Raw genomic sequence first — 23,973 nt, forward strand, 5'->3', positions numbered from 1 at the left:
AGAAGAAGAAGGTGGATGCAATGTTTTTTATTTGGCAGCAGTTTTTATAATTCTTTAATGGGGGTGCCAATCAATATTTACCTAGAGGTCTTGTTACTAGATCATGTAAATTAATAAAAAAATAAATAATAAATAAAAACGTGTATAATGATGTTTTTCGAAAAACAATCTTATGAGTGACACGTGCAAAACAAAAGTGGTCCAAAGATTTCAGATTTGTATTTGGTACTAATTTTTATGTTTTAATGCAGTTTCCGGCAGATAATTTTACTCCAGATTGTTTTTTGAGTACATTGTGTTTGTTTGTTTGGTTTTTAGGAGCATTAAGGCTATATTGCTCCGGGGATATGCGGTGGTCATTCCCTGACCCTTCCGCATCCTCCGTATTTGGTGGGCATGGGCTCGAACCCTGGCCTAATCAAGAAGTGTGTGCTACATACTGCTGCTCCTGCCCACCTGGCTACGGAGGCACGTACATTGTGTTATGGGATTTACTCCAGTTTGTGTTATGAGTACATCTTTTTCATTTTGCATTCAGTGTGTACAATGGACACAGATTTTTCATAATTGATATGATTTTGACAATACTGTAGTTGCCAGTCAATAATATAATTTTCTTTGGTATTTTATTTGAAGATCAAATACACATCCCAGAAAAGTTGTATTTTTCAAAAAAAAAATACAATCTTACATAACATAAAGTGTAGGCACAATTTTAATTTTTTTCTTCTTTATTAACTGTGATGCTAAAGTTTTTCACTGAAATGACCTGTGGATGATTTTGTCATTTCTTCAATGAAATGTAAAAACAAACAAATGGTGTGGCAAACTAGTTTATTATGATGCACGGTAAAACAAAAAGTTGTTTATTTTTTATTTTCAATAAAAACTCTACATATGTCAACAATTTTAAAAAGGGTTGTGTGAAACTATTTTTGGCTGTTTTAATCTTAGTAAAGTGAAGTTGTGCCAGAACACACAACTCCACCTTACTAAGAGTTGCATTAATTGTGTTTCACACTGGATCCCACATTTTCCTTGTTTGCTTCACAATTAATAGACGTTCCTGAAATTTTCAATAGCAAAATTAAAGAAAAGTGTTGAAGTGCTCAAAAGAGCTAAAAATCACCAGGGTCTAAACCCACCCCACGCATATGCTAACATGTTCAAAACAGATGGCCTCTATATAGTTAGCAAGATTGATCTAATATTCTTCCAGCTGTGCAATATGAATATCCTAGATATTACATAGATAATAATACATAATCTGTGTAATAAATCCACTAACTATAGACTTCAGTTAAAAAGATTTTTTTTTTTTTCTAACACTTTGCATTCTTTTCTACTTGCTATGAGAATCTTCTAATCAAAAATTTAGATAAAATTTTTGCTTTTCCTTCAATGTTTTCAACAGCTGAATATTATTGTATAATGAATTTAATAAATTGAGGATTACTTTTACTTTGATTACTTTGGTATTTGGTTGCATGTTATTGTCAAATCCACTAGCAGAAGCAATCCCATGCATGGAGAACATTTTTGGCCAGTGTTTATTGTACCAGTGTTTCTAACATTCATTCTTTTATTTATTACCTTTGACAACAAACTGTTTCTGCTATCAAGCTGACATAATGTATGCTTTTATGCACATGAATGTAGAAACCCCAAGGATTTCTTTTTTTTTTTTTTTTTTACCTTTCTATCATATGTGGCCTTGGTGATCTGGGATTCTGTTATTAAATTTTGCCTCTTGTCTTGATTGGTCTTCAAACACCAAGAATAGCATAATTTCACCCAACATGCACACTTCCACACTCCCACTGCCCTATCAGTGGTAATATGTTTGCGTTATAAAAAAAAATGCATTGTTATTTCTTGACTGTATGCATTGCCTAAACCTGTATATAACAGATACTTCTGCAATTAATGTAACTCTGTGTTTTAATCACATAGAAGTTTGCATTTTATATGTAATATTCTTTCACAACTTTGTTGTGTACCTAGAATTCCATAGTGTTCAAACTTAAAATAGTACAGTACCAAAGTTTTCAATATAAATTCCAAATATATACCAAGAATCTTTTAAATTTTTAGTTCAGAAACTTACAGGAATTAGGAATTTTCAAATTATTTTTGAAAAAAGTTATAAATAATCAAAAATATATGAATAAAATGATATGCAGAATAAAAAAAATTATGCTATAGATGTGATCAGGACTCTTGAAATCTGCTTACCACAGGCAACTTTTGATCCAAGTAGTCAAGCATGAGGGAGCATAAGTACACACTCTTTGAGTGACCGTGGTTCGGGCATGTGTGATTGCTAAATACAGCATTGTTTCTTGTATTCTACCTTGTGAACTCCCCTGATTGTGTGGTTGCCTAAAATATAAACAGAAAATTTTTTTTTTTTTGTTTTATTTAAATAGATATTTAGGTTCATTTACCACAAATATAAAAGTGTACAAATGAATAATATTTTGGATCTGTTGACAGTAAAGCAAACCTACATGTTGAGAAGAAAATGGTTACAATAAAGTTTTTTTCAATCACATTATAAATTATTCCATCCAATCTACTTGCTCCCAATGCCAATTTTAGGACCTTCATGACCAGTGGGTTTACCACTTTTCACTTGTTTGATAAGATAGGGATTAGAAAGGCCTCTTCTACTATAGCCCCTATCTGCATGGTTCATTGCAGATGGGGCTATAGTTGGAAGAGTATTGCTCCTTACAACAAATTACCCTAAGTTTTTTTGCGCAGCATGTTGTTGTTGTTGTTGTTTGGTTTTTAGGAGCATTAGCAACTAAGGCCATATTGCTCCGGGATATGCGGTGGTCATTCCCTGACCTTTCCACATCCTCCGTATTTGGTGGTGACGGGCTAGAACCCCGGCCTAATCAAGAAGAGTGTGCTACGCACTGTTGCTCCTTCCCACCTGGCTACGGAGGTGCCTTGCGCAACATGCAAATAAGCATATGAACTTCTACAAACATAATACTCAAAACAATAAAAATACAATGAAACAGGCAATTTTTAGCCTTTATTCTCTGATACCCAGCATCTCCTTATTGGGAGCATGATAAGCACAGTGTGCTAAGTAGCTGAGCTGCAGTCTGTTGCTCCATCCTTATACCACATTAGCCAATGCACACTTCAGTACACAGTGTGCCTTCCTTGGCAGTTCAGTGGGTTTTTCCATGTGCCAATCACTTGGAGACGTTTGGATTTGAGCCCTATGATAAACTGGAAGAATTTCTAAGGGCTTCTTTAAGAGGGGGGGCTGAGGTGGAGGGAGTAGGGTTCCCTCAAGTTATTCTAGGCTTTTCAGTCCACACAACTTGCAAATCAGCCTGTGAACATAATGGACATAATTAGGAGGAGGTTGTTTACATCATTATTGCATATAAATACATATAACATGAATATTACTAGCAAACACTACATATTTCATTTATTTGATCAGTTTTCAGGCATTAATTTTGTAACTGTGATTTCAAACATTTAAAACATCATAACATTGCAATAACATTAACATGAGAAAAGATTTTAGTTAGCATAGTAAAACATGTCAGTGGTATTTTACTTTAATTCTTGTGCGATCAACAACATTGGATGAGAGAATATTCTTTGAATGTGTAACAGTTCCAAGCATTTCACTCAGAAAGCCAAAAAATGAAATCTGTTGTTAAATTTATGGAATTGTGAATCATCAATCACTAAAAAGAATTCATAGCAGATATGCAGTATTGTATATTGTGTTGTTTGTGAAAAGAATGTTACATGCAGAAAAAAATTCCAGATCGACCAACATGTGAAAATAACATTACATATTGTGGCCAAAAAAAAAAAAAAAAAATGCCAGGTCAGTCACTGTTAACCAAGTGACTTTTCAAAGGATTTCTTCTCACTTTGGTAGGTAGCAATATCCTTTTCTGTAAGTTAAACAATTCAGTTTTCAAATTATTTTTTGAAAAAAATATTGTATAAATCAAAATATTCCAGATGAATCCACCTTGAAGAGGAATTAATGATATTTATGATGATATTCACTAAATTTGTCAAGATATTAGAGAAAATTACATCTGGATATCTGCTGATGAAACAGCAGATGCTTCTGGCCATTACATTGTACATTTGTTAGTTGGGGAATTAAATGTAGCCTTCTCATCTGCATTTGCTTGCTTGTATGTTTCTCAAAAACATGAATTACTCCATGTTGGCAAAAAATTCTGCTCCATACATGATAAAAGCCACTTCTGCATTACAAGTTTTCTAACTAAACCTAATCTGTATTACTTTCTTGTCTCATGGCTTACAGAGACTTGCAGAAACAATTCAGGACAATTTTGGCAAATTTAATAAATTTATTTCTTGTGTAAAAAAGATGTTCATGATAGCTCCCACACACACACACACAGCTATTTACAGAGATATGTAACTTGGATTTCCTCTCTCACCAGAGCCTGTTTTTACAAGGTAGTGAAACATGGTTAGACGTGCAGCATTATTTTATGCCAAAAACTTTGATAAGTTATCAGTGCTTTGGATATTGCATATAACTTCAGCTACTGGCATTGCCGAGGCAATTCTTTCTGATTCTTTGATGAAAAAACATTTGCTGTTCGTTGAGACTCATTTTGCTTGGTTATAGAATTGTAATCGAACTTGAAACACAGGGACTTTTTTGAATAGTGTAATTGAAGAGGTAAAGAACATTCAATCAGAAATTTCAAACATACATGAAAACATATGTAAGGAAAATAAAAAATAACTTTGATAATGTTAAAAAATATATTCAGATTTCATATTTTAAGGAAAATGGATGACTTTGTTAATGGAAACGAGCAGCAACTCCCATTTTAAGTAGAGGCTTTGAAGGCTCACATTTTTATGTTTAGTGCACTTACTACCATCAGTGTGGAAGGAACATTCTCTACCTCTAAAATGATTTTGGATGAAAAATGCCACAAACTTACAATGGGCCGCATTGGAAGATGTATTGTTTACTGTAAGGGAGATTGTCCTACATAAAATGATAAAATTCTAAAGCTTTTGAAAAATTTAACAGTTTGTTACTTTCATATGCTAAGTACAAAAAAATTGTAATTCAAATAATAAAAAGATGTATTATAATAAAGGTAATAAATGCAAAAATATTATTGCATATAATATGCATTTTGGTGCATATTTTCATATATTTTACTGCATATGAGGCGTGGTAATAAAGTTCCTGGACTGGTGCAATAAAAAGAATACAAAGTGAAGGAACTCAAAAAAAAGGTTTTATTTTTATTCAAAGTATTCACCACCTCATTGAATGCACTTATTACACCATTCTGAAAGGTTCTGAAAAGAGTCGGCTAAAGTGTCCAAAGAGGTGATGTTCAGTTCAACAGTTACATTTTTCTTTGTCCTGAACATCCTAAAATTTTCTTCCTTTGAAAGCAGTTTTCACCTTGGGAAAGAGGAAGATGTCTGGCAAAGATTTCCCAGGTTGGGAAAGTAGAGTAAAATGCCATGTTTTGTCAGAAATGTCTTCACAATAAGTGCAGAATGGGCAGGAGCATTGTCATGCAACAAGAACCAGCTGCCTTTCTCTCAGAATTGCAGCCTCGCCCAAGAAATGCAATTCAGTAGTTTTAGAAGCAAATTTATGTAGAACGTAGCATCGACTCTCTCCCCTTCTGGTACAAATTTCTTGTAAATCACACCCTGTTTGTCGAAAAACGTGATTGGTATCTTAATCCTGGAATTGTATAAACAAAACTTTATGCCTTGGTGATTATTTTGAAGTCCACTCCATATCTGAAGTTTCATCTCTGGGTCATACTCAAACACCTAACACTCACTCCAGCGACAATACAGTTGACCAAAATATAGGATTGTCTTGACAGGTCTGGATGACGTCTTCACGTGATGACACTTTTCATTGCTTCTGTTCAACTGTGAGGCTGTGCAGCACAAATTTTGCAAAGACCTTCCTTTTCACTAAATCTTTATGCAGCATTTGATGAACTATCTCCTTATTCATATTCAACTCATTGGACATCATTCTGAGGATCAAACAATGATCTCTTGCATTAATTTCCTGAACTTTTGCATCTCTGTCCTCATTTTGATAGGTTGATGAACACCCACTTCTTGGGTCATTGCAAGCATTCTCACACCCATCTTTGAACTTATACCATTCAAACACAATAGTATAACTTAACATATCACTTCTGTAAACAGTTTTTAAATTTCATATGTTTCTATTGCAGATTTTCCCAGTTTAATGCAAAATTCAATATTCATTCATTGCTACTAACGAAACTGGATATCACTTGCAACTTGTTATCTACTGGACAATTCACATTCATTGAACCACAACAGCACCACTCCGTTTTTTTTTTTAGTATGTATTATCCAATGTCTGGATATAATACACAGTGCAGCAAAATGATCTAGGTTGAAGATGCTATTAAAAACCATTGACAACAGCAGCACATCAGTATATTCTTGAAAATGACATACGCTTAAATCCAAATTATTTTTATCAGCTGCTGCCAGTGTACTATACATGTTTTTTTTTTTTATTCCTTTGCTTTAATCACACTGATGAAGTAATCAGGTTGGTGAAAGGTAGCAGGATGGATATTAATATATGTTAATAATGTGGATATTAATATTTCAGCAAGTACTGTTTTATAACTGAAAAGTGTTCCAGTTTTTTTTTTTTTTTTTTGCATTCAAATCTATCACAGCATTCACTAAATTTATTTTAAAAAAAATTTCAGAGCATAAGTTTTTCACTCTGAAACATTTCACTAGAGTGGGAATATATATTTCTATTATGCTAAAATTTTATGTGAATCATATGTAACACACTTACACTATGCTTATTTGTATATGAGGGCTATTCAATAAAGAATGATCATTTTTCATGAACAGCCGTACTGCTTGTTATTCTAGCTGAACTGCAGAATCTAAGACCAAACCAAGCTACATCACATAGCAGTTGTGCAGTTGACTCGTGTGCACGATGTAACCTTGGTGGTCAGTCAAGTTTATGCCTGTTCAGTTTCACCTACATAACAATGGACATGATATTCAAGGAACAGTATGCTACTCTCAAATTTTTTCTGTCTCAAGGAAACATCAACTGAAGCATATGAAATGTTAAAACAGGCTTATGGTGAATTTATACTTTCATGTAGTAAAGCTTGCAGGTGGATTAGAATGTTTAAAGATGGACGTGATTCAATCACAGAAATTGACCTGGAGCTCCACCCACTGCTATCAGCACAGAAACCATAAACACTGCTTCTGTAATCATGAGAGAAGATAGTCTTATAACAGTAAGGCAGCTGACAAAGATGTTGAGAATATCAGAGGGAAGCATGCACCGTATTCTCCATGACCATTTGCATATGACATGTTTATGCACAATGGGTTCCATGACTACTCACACCTGAGCAATAGCAGGCTCACATGAAGGTTTGTCAGAAGCTTCAATGGATGGTTACTGAAGATAGTGAGGTTCTGCACAAGGTTATAACAGCAAATGAGACACAGTATCAGCATTTCAACCCAGAGAGTAAGCAACAAAACTCGAAGTCCATCGCCAACACTAAAAAAAGCAAATTTTTTTAGTGTACTGCACACTTTGCAGAATCACAGTCGCTGCAAATGACCACAAGTACATGCAGGTGGGTGGATATTGCATCACGAAGTGCGAGACCTCACATTACTCATACTTTCATTGAGTACTTAGCTAGCATTGATGTTAAATGTGTTCCTCATCTGCCCTACAGCCCAGACCTTGCACCCTGCGATTTTATTTTTATTTCCAAATTTAAAGAAGGCACTTCAAGGAAAATGTTTCCAGTAATCAGAAGTTGCAAAAACATCAAGGGAAATTCTCAAATGCATGTCAAAAAATGACTTCCACCATGGTTCTGAAGAATGGCAGAAACATTGTGGGAAAAAAAAAAAAAATTATGCTCATTCTTTATTGAACAGCCCTCTTAAATTAGTATGTAGTTGGTTGACCAGCACAAGCTAACAAAGAAATATAGACAAACAGAGCTTTATGCTGATTCCGATTGTGGCTTTTTTTTTTTATGCTGATTCCTATTATGGGTTCAATTTTTCCCTAGCATCAGTGGTTTGCTCAGGAATGAAATAAAAATTAACATGCAGTACATATAAGTATATCAGATTTATTGATAATGTTTAAACTTGTGTACAGAATAGAGTATTAATTTTTGCTACAGGTAAACAAGTAAAAATAATTTCACAAATTAAAAAAGTGGAAAATCCCCTTGGGTAAATGGAAAAAAATTTTCTGTGAAAAAGTACATTTGAACATCTTTTGTAGTTAATGTAATCATTCAAAACCAAGAACCGCATATAGTCTCCAAGGTGTGCCCTGATATTAGTGAAGAGCATGGGAAGAAATTTCACCCAAATTTTTATCGAAGTAAATCCAGACGAAGGTGCAGTAATGGAACTTGATTGGCAATCTGCTTCCCAATTTTTCCTTAATTTTTAATCAGTTTATCAATTAGTTCTTTATACTTTTCAACCTTAATACTATCAAGAAAGCCAAAAAAAACCTACCTCAAGTTATCTCATTGTATAGACATATGTTTCCAGTGTCTGGGTGTTATTTGGTAAAAAAAATTTCAGATCAACACTAAATTTTCAGATCAATGCTAAATTTTCAGCATACATTCTGTTGGCCCCTGGAAATTTTTAGGCCAAGTTCTAGTTTCCTCTCACCTCACACAGAAATCTATATAAATGGAAGCATTTTAGATGTTCAGGCATTACTTGAAAAGTCTAATCAATGCCAAATTTTAAACATAATATATTGATTCCTAGAAAGGTTTTAAGCCCAATTTTAATTCCATAGCTGTCCCCCCCCCCCAAAAAAAAACACTACCCTTTTGATTCCTGTGCACTTTTAAGCCCAATTCCAATAACTCTACTCCACTGACAGAAATCTATGTATGCCAAAATTTGTGTAAGGTTTTATACAGTAGACTCCCAATTATCTGGGATGGTTGGGAAATAAATTTTGACAGATAAGTGAAACTCCAGTTAAGCCACAAAATGAAAGAAAAACTCATAAATGTGACAGTGTAAATTTATTTATATATGTACTGTATTTGTATTTATAAAAATATACTACACTTGTGAATATTTTTCAAAAGGGGAGAACAATGAAATTCACTTTTTGCCTTGGTTTTCCTGTGCTACCTTCCCTCCTGTGAATGGTACTTCATAAATTTAGAAGCAGCCATCTCCTTGTTATTCCATGTTCATCAGGTAGATACTAAAGTTGACACTACTACTTTTTACATGTTTATTGATGAGCTGAAGTTTCTGTTCATAGAAAGAAAGAACAATCCTTTTCCATTTTAACATGAAGGATGTGAATGAAAAAAAACACAGAAGGCTAAAATTTACTGTATGCTAGTAAAACTGAAGGATTACTAGGAAATGTTACTAGACTGAGCCAGTGGGCAGAAAGTACAGATGGGGTAAGGTTGAAAAATTTGAGGGTCTTGTCCACACAAATATTAGAAATTGTAAACAAAACAACACCTACAATGGATTCCACATATTTGTATTTCCTATATCTATAATTCTGAATAATGGAAAACATTTTATAATTCCAAGCAAATGACCAACTTTGGATACTATACATATTTCTGCTCTTAAAATAACTGTATACCTCATAAACGTCAAGTGTGTACCAGTAACTGCTGCATAGAAACGGTCACTTATAGGTAAATTAAAACATTCTTAAAAATAATATCAATATTCAGAAAATTCAGTAATAAATATTCAGAAAATTTATATCATGGATTATGTTTTGCAGGTTCAAAAAGCCTACTCGTCAGAAATTAGAAACTCCAGACTATTTAGAAGTTTTAGAGAAAACTAGACTACATGCAAAAATGGAAGGGGATGATATTTCTATTCATAGAGGATTAGATGATATAGATATGCCAGAACCCAAGGGATCCTTAATAAGTGCAAATTTAAGTCGTATACTAAGCCTTGTTCCTGGGTCGAAGCCAGCTGTTAAGGAAAACCAGTTGTTAGTTTCAGAAGATGATAATGTAGAAATGGCACATATGGTTTAGAGAAATGTTACTTTCTTTTCTTTTTTTTTTTTTTTGTACCTTGAGCATTGTTTATTTTTATGTGTAATTTACATTCATCCAAACAAAAAATACTTTAATTTTATGTTAAACATCATTTATTCTTCAGGAAGAATACTTCATCTTCAGGTGTTTTATCACTCTTTATTCCTATATAAATCGATTTTCGTCAGATATTTCTTTCATAATTCATCTCTTCTGCTTGTATAGAAAGAAAAATGAAATATGCAGAATTCAAACCAAAGTTCTTGTAAGTTTGAAGTATATCATGCATTTTAAATGCCTTGCATGTTATTATCTGTAACAAGCTTACATACTTAAAGGTAAATGCCTTAAAAAATGTATGATTAACATTCAAAAAAAAAAAAAAGCTCTTGGTATGTATGTGTTATTAAAATACTGGAATCTTATTTCTGGTTATATTGTGAATAATGCCTTTTTATAAATAAAAAACTGTAGGTTTATCAGGATATAAAATTTTTGCTAGATACCTTTGAGGTGTAAGAAAATTGGATTTGTGTGGGCATCAGTATATATATATCACCTAAATGTTGCAGGTATATTTTTAGTTAGGAATGAGAATTTCTCAAAACAGATGAACACTGTGAAAGTGCTCATTTAAAGATAGCTCTGTCTGATTTTAGATATTTCTCTCTATTTTTGTTTGTTATTGTTTTTTAACATGTTGAGAATATATTTTGCTGTTTTGTATACATTTTCAGAGAACTTTTTTCTCTGCAAAAAATGAATTATGCCTGTAAATAAAGATTACCTGAGTAGTTGGTATACAAGAGGCATGAATTTATCACCATAGTGGTTTCCTATTAAAAAAAAAGAAAGAAAGAATACTGGAAAAAGGGTAAAATGGCAAAATACTTGTCTAAGTTTGCTACTGCTACTACTACTCTAAATTCAATTTATAGTTAGGTGTAAGGAAAAAATTATCTTTCATCACAAAAAAAAATAAATAACTGCATTCTTTTATTTTCTCCCAGTGCATTGCAGCATTAGAAATTACTGTAAATATTTGTATTTTCCTCTTTTTAGCACTTTGATTTAAATCTCTCTTGGTTTTTTTTTTTTTTGTTTGTTTTTTTTTTTTTTACATCCATTCACCAAGGGTGGTTTTATTTTCTGAGAATTGTGTAAAAATTTTATTTGTAGCATTTTTTTTTTTAATGAATTTACTTTTGTATTAGGGAATTTTGCTGGTCTGAATTTATTTTTCGCTATTATCTGATAAACACACTCATCACATAGATGATAAAATTTTCATATAAAGTATGTGTATAAAACTTACTATTTGATATTAATCAGAAAAAATATATGCTGCTGGACAAGATGTTATCAATGTAGAGACCATAAGGGATATTTTCTTGCAGGATAGTATATATGAAAAGTCATTATATTATTGATTGCAAAAAATTAATACCCTATACCACAACCCTTTCCGAATATAGGGAGCTATAGACTTGCATGAAATAAAATTCAGTCGTAAAAACTGCTGAGACTGACACACCACAGTATAAATGTGACAAATATCTCTCAGTCTGGCAGTGACAGTTTATAGTAGTCATATTTCAGACTGAGGTCAGAACAAATTGTCCATGATTGAATGCAACAAAATGTAGTTAAAATGCTAGCAGGGCTCATCTTGGCTACAAATATCTGGGACCACTGTGGTTGGTGGATTCCATCTCGCCCCCCCCCCCACTGAGACTGGCCCATCACTCTCTCTAGTGAGAACCAGGCTACACTGGGAAGACAGATTTTGCCATACCAACTTCAAAGAATTTAGGGATCTTCATGCTGATTAAGTAAAATTCACTACAAATAAGGCCTAAGGCAAAAATTTCTCAACTAGAGTTGGATCCCATTCATTCTCTATCACAGAATAAGAAGCCCTAAAATGAAACTTGTTAACTTCAGTTTCATTGTTAACTTGTTAACAATGAAACTTGTTAACTTCTGAATCTCCTACAGAAATCTGTGACATAAAATTCTAATAATCTTTTTTGTGTATACCTTCTCTCCTTATTTATTCTCTTAGTTTTACTCTCCTTAGAAAATAACTAAGTCAGCAAGTAAAGCTGCCATCTGTATACAGGGAAAGCACAGAACACTAAGGTGTTATAAAATTAAGTGCAATTGTATTATATGTAAATATGTGCTTATTTTTTGTGCTGTTATATTCTGTAAGTAAATTTTTATGATTATCTAAATTAATTTTTCTCCCTCTGTAAATACCCATGCAGTGAGCTGTAAGTATAATTACTATGGTAAACCCTTGGAATCATTTTGCCATTATGGTTATTATTGTGAAGGTTTAATCTCTGTCATTTCAGACAATAAAAATATATATAAGTACTTTTTAATTATTTTGGGTAGGAATTGCTCAAAGTTTTAAGTCTGCCACAAACAAAAAAAAAAAAAAAAAACAAATTGTTTCTTAGAAGCTGATGCTAGAAGGTTGAATGTATTAGGAGCTGCATAACACAAAATAGTTGATTTGCTTTAGTGGAATGAATAAGGAATATAGGAAAATAATGGGGCAAATAAATCTGCCTGTTTCTATTGATGTGATGAGCAGAATCATCTTGTATATAAAAAGCCTCAGCATATACTTCCCCTTCTATAAGAGTGAATTACTTCTAAAGATTGATGGTTTTAATCAAACCCATAACCGTTGTTAATGGAATGAAATGCTATATCACTTATTTTGAAATTGCCTGATGATGTCGTTTGTTTCCTTCAGGCAAGCCCTTCATACCATATCTCTGGTTTCTGGTGGGAGGGGGACGAGGATATTTCTCTCTATTTTAATTTTTTGTTTCGCTATTTTTCCTCCTAAAACCAGAAAATATGGGAGTAACATAGACTTATAAGAGTTCTCTTTTCCTTTACATACATACACAAACAACCTTGAAACCAAGAGTTATCATATGTGAGATAACTGGGCAGTGTGAACAGTCATATAGATATCTGGAAGCTTACTTGAAGGCTACACTAAAGATTCACACTACACTAAATCAGGAAACTTCATACAAATGATGTATCTATCCCATTCTGTCATCAAAGTCATGATTTTGATTTAAAGCACTTAATTAAGTGCTTTAAATCAAAGTCTTCAGTTAAGTAATTCCTCACTCCCCTGAAACAATTCAATACATTCCTAATATAGTTCCCAATACAGTCATCCTTCTAACCCAGTAGAATCACATCCAGTCATAATACAATTTGTTTTTAACTCAGTTCAGTGGGAATTTTTCATCCTTGTACTGTATTGACAGTCTCAGTAGTTTCATGTTTTTATAATTAAATTTTATTTCATGTAAGCTATTAGTTTCCTGCATCCCTCTCCCATAGAAGGGATCATACCTTAAAAGTAATACTTCCCCCTGGTGGAGGGAAGTATTACTTTTCATATATTAACAAAACATGCTTTCCTGGTAAAATGTGCAAGCTAAGTAATTAAAAGTAAGTAATAAGGTGCAGACAGGAGCTTATTATGAAAAAACCAACCAACCCCATAGAAATCTTTGAAGTAACACTACATTATTAAAAGGGTAAAAAAAAAGAGTTGTGTATACTTCTTATATTAAAGTGAGATCAGCTTGTTCTTGAATAGACCTACATCTTTTTTTTTTTAAATTCTAACATAAATCTCTGCTAATATAGAATGAGAGTAGTAATTAACCTAGTAATATTATTTTTAAAAAAACTGTACCTTCAGTCAGCAATACATACATAGGAGGGAAAAGGTCAAACTTGCATTTGTGTGTGTGCATGTGCACACGTGTTTAACTCATGGCACTTATTTTTCCACATATTTGCTAAATGATTGTCATTCTTTATTGAGAAATGTGATATTCACTCAGAAAAGGTAGGCTATATATAAAATGTGTAATACCAATTGGTGACACTTAATATTAATATGTGTATGTCTGTGACTTGTTATTAATAAGCAAGTTTTTTATTTATTAATAACAGAACTCTAAGTATTTACTCCTCAATAAGGAGTAATGAATGTATAACTGTACTTTTATATCTTCATTGCATTATATATAAAAAATTTAACATAATCATGTTAATCTCAAATCATTCTTGCATAACCTATTATAGGTGCAGAGAGTTTCATCTGTAGCATTATTTTGTGTGCAATATTTTATTAAAGCATTTTATTCATGAATTAAATCATTTTTTCCTCACATAATCATATTATTGTATATGTTGGTTTAAATTTCTTTTCTTTTTTTTTTTAAATCAATATACATAGTAATATGTTTTATGAATGGAGGTTACATTTTACAAAAATTTGTATTTTGCTGTTTGCCTTGAAATTGTCAATTATATTCAATTTTAATTTTATTTATAATTGAGGACTGCTCATTTGTATTATTTACATAACTGTTTTGAGCTCTAAAGCTTTAAAGGAGCTGAATCCATTTAAAGCAATAATATATAATTTAGCTGAAGTCCTTTGCCTGTTAAGTAACACAAGTTCAAACAAGAGAACTGGCCATCAGGCAACTGATGACTCTTGAAATGATTAAAATATTTGCATGATCTTTAATATTTTATACGAATACTTTCGTCAATGGTTAATAATATTTAAGAAAACTGTCTAGTGTGAATTTTCTCCTTAATTAATGAGCAACTAATATTTAAATCGGCTATGTTAAAGACAAAACAAACAGCTATAGAGCTATCTCTTTAATTTAATTTTGTTTTTAGTTCTGCTGATAAATTTTATAGAAATTTTAGGTCTGTTGACTCCTTTTAAAACAGATTAATTCCAAAAATTTAGGCCATATTAAATTTATGCATATTTTATATTATATCCTATATTTTTTGCCATTTTCCAGACTATTGTGGAAACTAACTTTGAATTGCTTCTTGTAAACATAATAAAATATTCAATTACTTGTTATCATTAATGAAATGCATTGTATTTTTAATGATGTGTGTGGCAGTGGGAGAAGGTGAGGGATTAGTAAAATAGCATAATTTGCTACTTTTAATATACTAGAAAAGCAAGCCTTTCTCTTTCATTTACTTGTTCATCAGGTTTGAATAAAATGGCATGATAAAAAAATAATAAGTAAATACATAAATGGCAGGATTCTACTCTCTGAGGATATGTTTATATCCTTGGCCAATAGTCTCTTCCTATTTTTACTACAACACATTTTAATGTGTTGAAATGTAAGAGATGGTTCTTTAAAAAGGATTCACAAACTAAGCATTATAATTTAATAAACATTCTCACTGAAAGAAAAATTCTGCAAATCAAGAGCATGAGGTTCTGTTGGTCTTGAAAAACATAAAGGATCACGTGGTAATTTTAGATGCATAGGTATGTTATATACTAGTGGCACTATTTTTAACAGTGTGCCACAAGTATATAACTATAAAGTTATATTGAGTAACAAATGGGTTCAGGCAGAAGCATAAAATAAGTATATCTTACATTTTTTTCTCCCCATATAGTTCATGCTTCATCTTATTACTTTTGCTAATGCTAGTTAAACTATGAAAAAAAATTTTCTAACTCATGCTTGGTTCATGCATTGATTAGTGCAAATATGTAAAATGTAATCTCATCCTTTGTTTTTCTGCTAACATTAAATATAGAAAATTTAGCTCGTATAATACTTGATATATTGAATTATTTCTTCCCTTTGGCCTGTGTGACATAGTTTGCTGAACATACACCGATGAGCCAAAATATTATGACCACCTACCTAATATGTTATAATATGTTATGATGTTAGTTCTCCATGTGTAGCCAAAACAGCTTGTACTTGGCGAGGCATGGATGCTACAAGATTTCTAAATGTGTCTTGTTGGTATCTGATACCAACACTTAACCAGCAGATCCTTTAACTCCTATAAGGTCCATGGTTGAGACGCCACAGATCGGAGTTGCTGTTCCAACACAAACCACAGATGCTTGATGGGATTGATGTCTGGGGAATTTGGAGGCCAGGGTAATACCTGGAAGTCTTCCTCGTGTTCTGCGAGCCAGTCACGAACAATCCAGGTGGTGTGGCATGGCGCATTATACTGCTGAAAGACGGCACCGCCAGAGGGGGAAGACCATTGCCATGAAAGGGTGTACCTGGTCAGCAATGATGTTTAGGTAGGTGGTAGACATCAGAGTGCCCAGCACATGGATGACTGGACCCAGGGTATCCCAGCAGAGCATCGCACAAAGTATGACACCACTGCCACCAGCTTGTTTTTGTCCCACAGTGCATCCAGGCGCCATCATTTCCCCAGGAAAACAATGCACACATACCTGGCCATCCACATGGTGCAATAGGAAACATGATTCTTCGGACCAGACGACCTTCTTCCAGTCACTCAAGGTCCAGTTTTGATGCTCGCGTGCCCATTGTAGGCGCTGTCGCCGGTGAACCGTAGTTAGTATGAGCACTCAGAGTGGCCTGTTGCACATACCATCCGGGAGAGCCTTTGCTCACCTTGAGCATCGATGAGCCATAGTTGTCCAACACCTCGCCAGCGGTTTGTGGGTTCCCCCTCCTCGGACCACTTTTGGTAGATACTAACCACGGCTGACTATGAGCACTCCACCAGCTATGCCGTTTCAGATATGCTCGGACCCATCATCTTGTCATTACAATTTGGCCTTCGTCAAACTCGATTAAGTCTGCTGCCTTTCCCATCTGAAGAACAAGAGTAACACTGATTAACGGAGCTCAATATCACGTGTTTTTTATACCATGTCCCAACCCACGTAAGTGCTGTACTTCACCTGAAGTTGTTTCGATTTGCATAATGATTTGCTGGTCATAATGTTTTTGCTCATCTGTGTATGAATATATGAATTGGAATATTTTACCAAAATGATTTAATCCTGTTTTAATTTAGATGTTTTTGACAAGTATACTCTACAGAATTTTGAAGTATACTAAAATGCATATGAAGACAGCAGCAAATATTTCAAAATTCTGCATAATCTTGATGCAAAACATCCAAAATGCTTGCCAGATTAATTCCTTACTTAACTATTAAGTTCTAAATAATTCCTTTTACACATTTATAAACACCCTAGACAAATCACTGTATAAAATCATTTATGCAGATCTTAATCATCTGTGATGCACTTTGTAATTAGTAATGTAATATATAATCTGCCTTTTGAAATTGTTTCTGAGAATTTACATATATATTATGTAAATGTTTAAAGTGTCAGTTTAGATAAGAAGTTATAATTGTTACAAAATTAACTAATATATCTTGCTCATATAGTTTTAAGTAGTGATGCAAATTAAACAATAATTGAATCATCCATCATTTATGCAGTGATTGGATGCTGAGATGAAATTTCACCTGTAACATGAAGTATAAAAAATTACCTTAAAATTGATACCAAAATGTGTAATATTCCATCTTCTATATGATGAAAGATAATATGGAAATTTTGAAAATAAAAATTTGCAACACAAATCACTCAGTTGAAGTAATATAAAATCTTTATGACAGTTGAAGTGATTGAAGTAAAAGTGTATATTTAAGCTGTGGTTGATATTTCTTGTCTAGGGAATACATTTTCTATGAAAAGTGTAAATAGAGCAGTTCACTAAATTTCCATTTTCTTGGAGATTTTGATTTTGTAGATTTTCTTAATTTAATAAATGCTGGATGCAAATTTTAGAAGTGAGTTAAAATATTGCAAAACAAACTAAATCCCTTGCATGCATAACAGGTTAAACCAGAAACCTACATTCATAGTTTAAGACAAATATTAATTTGCATGAATCCATTCACACAAGTTAATTGAATTTGTGTGAATGGATCCTTAGGAATGCTTCCAGAAGTTGTATAAGCATTGGAATCTGTGTGGCATCAAGCAGATTACATTGAGGAGAAATATCTGAATAGCTGGTAAGCTTCATTTCCCAAATGAGTTCATTGTCTTAACATTTTGTTCCCATCTCAAAAATAGTGACATCCTTCGTCCTATTTGCAAAAAGTGTGATAAATCATTAATGGGACACTGTATGCCTTCCTAGCCAAACTATGTTAACTTCGTGCTTAGCTATCTTTATTAATCCTTTTGGATTAATAAAGGCTCTTTTGGATCTTAAATATTCTTTTAGTTTCATGGAGCGAGATATATCAAAAAGAAATTGGCAAAATAATGAACACTTAAACCGATTATTCTCAGACTCGTTTGAGTCTGAGAATAAGTACCACACGGAAGTATCACAAGAACATCTGTGAATAATCTGTAATTTAAGAAACTGAAGGCAGATTACACTCCATACAGGTTTAAGTGCTCATTATTTCACCAATTTCCAATCTCTTTTGTCCTGAACCATCTTTAATCCCTCATTTTGAGTCTACAAGTTACTCCTGGGTTTCCCTGGTGCAAGACATAGTTGACATTTTTCAGATTGATTTGTAATCAGTCTGTCATTTTGCATCAACGGCATGGTTCTGTTTGTTAACCACTTCCTCACCAAATCATTAATAAAGACTGATAGTTTCCCTTGGACATCCTATCAGTGTGATTAGAGGTCATAATGAGTGCAGACCCAGCACAAATTAGGGATTTCCATTCACTGTGGTGGTTCCATGCTGAAGAATGCCCATTTGTGATTATCCTGTCCTTAAGCCACACCCTTGTTCTCCTAAGGATCTTCCTTGTAATCCCATTTGCTCCAGTTGATACAATCTCCTTTGGAGAATAAATATCTTTACTACAATCTAGGTATATAATGTGAAAGTTATTTTTGCATCTGATTCCTTATGACATCACACAGTAATTAACCAGATTGTTCTAGCAGGATCCTTCCCCTCATATAGCCATTCTGTAATCCCTGTGTATTCCATGCTCATAGAGGTGGTATTATATCTGGTCTTTAACCACAGATTATGACCTTGCTATCCATATAGTAAGACTTGCTGATCTTCCCCTCATCCCTTTAGCTCCTCTTAGGCTGGGAGGTAATAGACCTCCAGTCCACAGTGATTTTTCTGTCTGATCATCTCATTAACACTTCTTGCAAATTGATACATGCATGCTTTTTAGCATAAATAGATATACCATCCCCTTCCAGAGAAATTTCCCTCCCTCAGCTTCAAGTCTTTTAGAGATTATTATAACTGGTTGCTCTTCACTGTTACCTTGGTTCAAACATTCACCATCACAAGCAGCACTGTTGGTCTTGGGAGAGGGTTGCATGATTTTTTCTCCTGTAAACTATTTTTTTTTTTTTTCCAACAAGTAAGCAAGCAAATTTACTACAGAATATATGCAATGTATAGAATATATACTGACACCCTACAGCCAAGTGGCCTGCAAAGTAATAAACTGGTGTATATACTATCCTATCGAAAGTTATAAGACATGTAGTTAAGAACAAAATGCATTTTAAAAAAATATTGGTCCCAACTTTGACTGTGCTGACTTCCTCAATGCATCTCTCAAGGCTAGTAGGAAACTGATGGTACTATGCCCTGCCTTCTTTAAAGCATTTGTGTAGGAATTTCGGTGCATCAGCAACTTAAACTATACTATGCCATATATGTGTGTATTCTGTGGTTAGTTTGCTGGACAAAAAACTTGAGTTTCTGAGGTAAAAGCTATGCTATTCTATGCTATGCTAACCTATCCTCAGCTGACTGATGAACTCAGCCACATTGCAAAAAAGACCCAAAAAAATTTCTGTCCGTCATTGACAGCATTCAAACTCTGGTCTTTTCCACCCAGTGTTGGGGAGGGCAGTGATTATACCAACTGTGCTACCCACTAGGGCTTTCAAGCATTCATGACCTCTGCAAATGAAGGGAAATTAGTCTTGCTGTAATTCTGAGTTCCAGTTTTGCCCTAAACATTTTCAGTTGGAGTCAGGTTGTGGCTCTCTCTCTGCCAGCCATTGCAATGTTCTCTTCAAACCATGCATTAAATATCCTTGCTTTATGACATCCTTTACTACCCAATAAGTAGCATGCTTAATTGGAAAAGAAGCTTTTTGACCACTCACCTTGAAAAGTGCAAGAACCACTTCCATTAACTGTTACTGTAAATCACAGTTGTCAAGAATATCAATGTAGAATAAAGCATTTGTGGTTTCGTGCGGTGTCCAGTAGACCTAATTCATTCTGTGAGAAATACCAGACCACATATCCTAACTGAACGGTTAAGAATACTCAGGTAATAAGCATTCTCCAACCATCCACCATATGCAAACCTACACTGGCAGTGGCCATCGCAGTATCATGGTTGATAAAATCACTGTTCTCCCCAAACCATGCGGAAAGATCCAAGTTTGAATCTCATCAGTGACAAGGAATTTTTGTGGACCTTTTTCACACGTATAAGTTAGTCATTCATGGACAAGGGTAGTATGGTTTTTCTCCTGGGAATTTGGGTTTTTTGCCCACCAAACAGAACACGTGCAATTTACAGACGTAGTATATATTGTGAAATACAGTCTGTCAGTGCGTTACCTTACTTGTTCCTAACAGGATTGACATTGATCTGCAGTTTGGATTCAAAATGTTCGTACTAATTGAGGTGTCCATTTATTTTTATCAAAGGCTTATGGACTGCAGCTCTTCCTAAAAATTTGTGGTATGCACCTTCTACATTTTATCAATTTTTGAATATATTGATGCCACTGTAATTACTAAAAAATAAAACAATTCTTTCATAAAATTAAACCAGTATTTAATATGACCATATATTTAAACTATATGAAGCTACATAAACCAAGTAAAATACAATAAAACAACTAAAAATATAAAAACATTTTGCAATTCCCATGTTAAGGCTTTCTTCATCAGCGGCTTATACAGTACATTCTGATTGCAACATTGATTATAACTGTTGGTGTGCTCAGTAATTTTGTTTGGGGGTAGAAAAGAGTCAAATTCCACACTGGTAGCTTTTACAAGCATCAACTCATGGTAGTAAAATTGTAACAACAAAATGTTCCTGTAATGGCTTTAGGCCATCTGCACTCATTTTAGATAAGGTAAGCTCTGCGCATGAAGTATCCTTCAGTTTGATGCCTGGCCTGTGCAACATTGAGCTGTGTTGCCGAAGTTGTGATTCAGGATTCTCCTCAGTCTGGTTCATTACACGTTCCTTTAACTCATAATTCTCAGATAATTTGACTCAATTCTATTTTTTCTAAGACAATCAGTGGCCTCATTTCCCTGTTGGGACAAATCGTCCTAGGGATTGCTTCTAGACAGAGATGCATGGCTCTTCTCTGCCATGATTATTTTCACAGCCATACTTAATGTCTATCATTTTGACAATTGTTATCCACAAAAATTTTTGATGAGATTAAATAAAACTCATTTGAATATCACTACCAGGGGTAGCAACATGGCTAACATGGATGGAAACATTTTCATACATGTTCACATGCACATCTTCAATTATTTTAGTGAGTATAACTTCTTCCCCCCCCCACAAATTTGGCCCCATCTTTTGGAACTACTCTGTATACAGACTAAGGAAAATAAGACAGATAAGATCAATTGCTTGAACAACGTGGGCAGTCATTCATGTTTACTTAGGCCATTTGGATGTAGGTGAATCCGATTCACTTTGTCCAAACACTTTTAACTCATTAAAATAATGAGTTATAATTAATACCACTACACCTACTTAAAACCAAAGAAGTTTACTCCTTGATATTTTGGAACCACAGTATCGAAACCTTTGAATTCTCAAGTGAAGGTATGCTGTAATTTCCATCTCATAAGTTTAACCAGTGAACAAAGCCATCCAGGGAATATCCTGAATTCATTTTGAAAATAAAAATCTTTGTCAAACAATGATAGCAGTCTTGTTCATATGCTTATATAAAGGTGTGCAATGTCTTTAGAATACAATAATGACATCGAAAGCATTTGGCATCACCGCCATAGTTAGAACTTTGTTCCTGCAACAAAAAAATAAAGGAAACATTGGAAATTTTCATTATTACAATAGGTGTGCCAATCATCAGGTTTATATGCCCATTCCAAGAAAACAGACAAACCAGAAGACACGTGTGGAATTATAAATTCAGACTGCCAAATTGGTTGGAATTAACATTGCATTTGTTGTTAATTATAAACTAACAACAATACAATGAACCGTTGGACCCTCTGATGACTCTTCATGTTTTCAGTAGTGTAAAACATAGAGCAGTGGTTCTCAACCTTTTTTCACTCGTGAACCACTTTCAACATAATATTTTTTATAGAAAACCCCTTTCAACATAATACTTTTAATGCAAACCACTAGGCGTATATTTTCTGAAATCGTATAATTCTGAATTTTTATTATAAAATATTTCCAGTACTACGTCTATAAGCGACATTGTGTAATAATAAAAATTATTAAGTATTGTTTATAATTTGTAAAGCAGTTACTATTCAGTCCAAACTAGATTTCGAACAGGCTAAGAGTAGAAAACTTGCTTCTTGTCCAAATGATAGATGAGCATTCTGGTCTCTTGCCAAAGCTATTGGTTGCAATTTTTGCCCATCTCTGTTCCCACCTCTGTCAAAATCAGATGGTTCTGTTGCCACATCAGCCAAAAATAAAGCTGACCTGCTAGCATCCTATTTTCCTTCCAATTTGTGTATTGATCTTGGTAAATCACCGCAAACCATTCCCAGTACACTCCAATGCTTCCTGTCATCTTTTGTCAAAAGGAAGTCAGAAAAATCTTAAAACAGTTTTGGGATATTTCTCCATTTCTCAAAACTTGTGCCACTGAACCTATTCCTGTTTTGTGTCGTCTTTTTTCATTTTCTTATTCCAAAGGTGTTTTTCTTTCTGCTTGGAAATTTGCTCATATCCAGCTAGTTCCTAAAGAGGGAAAAAAATCCCTTCCGCCAAATTATCATCCCATTGCAATTACTTCTACTCTTTCTAAAGTATTGGAGAAATCACTTAACTGCCAACTCTTAAACTATATGGAAATCTTTCATCTGATCAACAGTCTCCAATATGAATTCCGTCACTGTCGTTCCACTGGTGATATTCTGGCTTACATGTCCTACCATTAATATTCACAGACTAAAAGATTAACGGTAGCTGCAGGTAGAGGCAAAAGTGATTCTTGCACTGCTTCTGTTGTAATGAGCAGCAGCCTAGAGAGCAAGTTAATGGGTGTTTCAAGAGCTGCTGGGAGTCATCAGGGAACAAGTAAACACGGCTGTATTAGGGTAACTAAGAGTAAGAACAAGTGCATGTACACTAATGCTAGAAGTACAGTAAATAAAATTGAGGTATTGGAAATGCTGATCAAGATATTGTTGGGATGTCAGAGACATGGTGTCACAGATATAAGCAACGCAGAATTGGAACTTGGGGAGTACAGAAAGGACAGACATTGTAGGAAGGGAGGAGGATTTCTTAAGAAACGCATAAAATCTATGGATGTGCATTCCAGTTGACACAGGTGGCTAGTACAATGTTGAGTCTGTTTAGTGTGACATAAACACTGGGAAAGGGAAAACGAGAGTAGGAGTATGTTATAGGTTTAATCACTCTAATGAATACAATGAACAGTTGTGCAGAGAAATAGAATGGGCCAGTAAATCAGAATGTCTTGTAATGGGGGATTTAACTTTCCAGATATTGACTGTAACTTGTGGGTTAGTCACTCGCACGCTAGCAAGACTTCTGTGGATTTATTGGAGGATTGTTTCCTATGTATGTTCGAGAAGCAACTCAGAAGGAGTAATACTTTTGATCGGATTATCAGCAGTGATTATTCATGTATTAAAAATTTGCAGAGAAAACCACTAGGTGACAGTGTCAGGGACTTAA

At 33.9% G+C, this 23,973-nt stretch overlaps 1 protein-coding gene across 2 annotated transcripts in view; it reads left to right on the plus strand.

Annotated features, from left to right (window-relative positions):
* ATP7 (copper-transporting ATPase 1) overlaps positions 1–10,193 on the plus strand; it is a 260,566-nt gene extending 250,373 nt beyond the window's left edge. For both annotated transcript variants that reach the window (XM_090372608.1, XM_090372616.1), the window contains exon 20: positions 9,875–10,193. In XM_090372608.1, the coding sequence (XP_090228734.1) occupies positions 9,875–10,142 (268 nt within the window). In that variant the 3' untranslated portion in view covers positions 10,143–10,193. The remainder of the gene's footprint in view (positions 1–9,874) is intronic.
* The last annotated feature ends 13,780 nt before the right edge of the window (positions 10,194–23,973 follow it).

Source organism: Mastigoproctus giganteus, chromosome 1 (genome assembly GCF_048544385.1).
Source record: "Mastigoproctus giganteus isolate SK-2022 chromosome 1, ASM4854438v1, whole genome shotgun sequence".
Lineage (NCBI taxonomy): Eukaryota > Metazoa > Arthropoda > Arachnida > Uropygi > Thelyphonidae > Mastigoproctus > Mastigoproctus giganteus.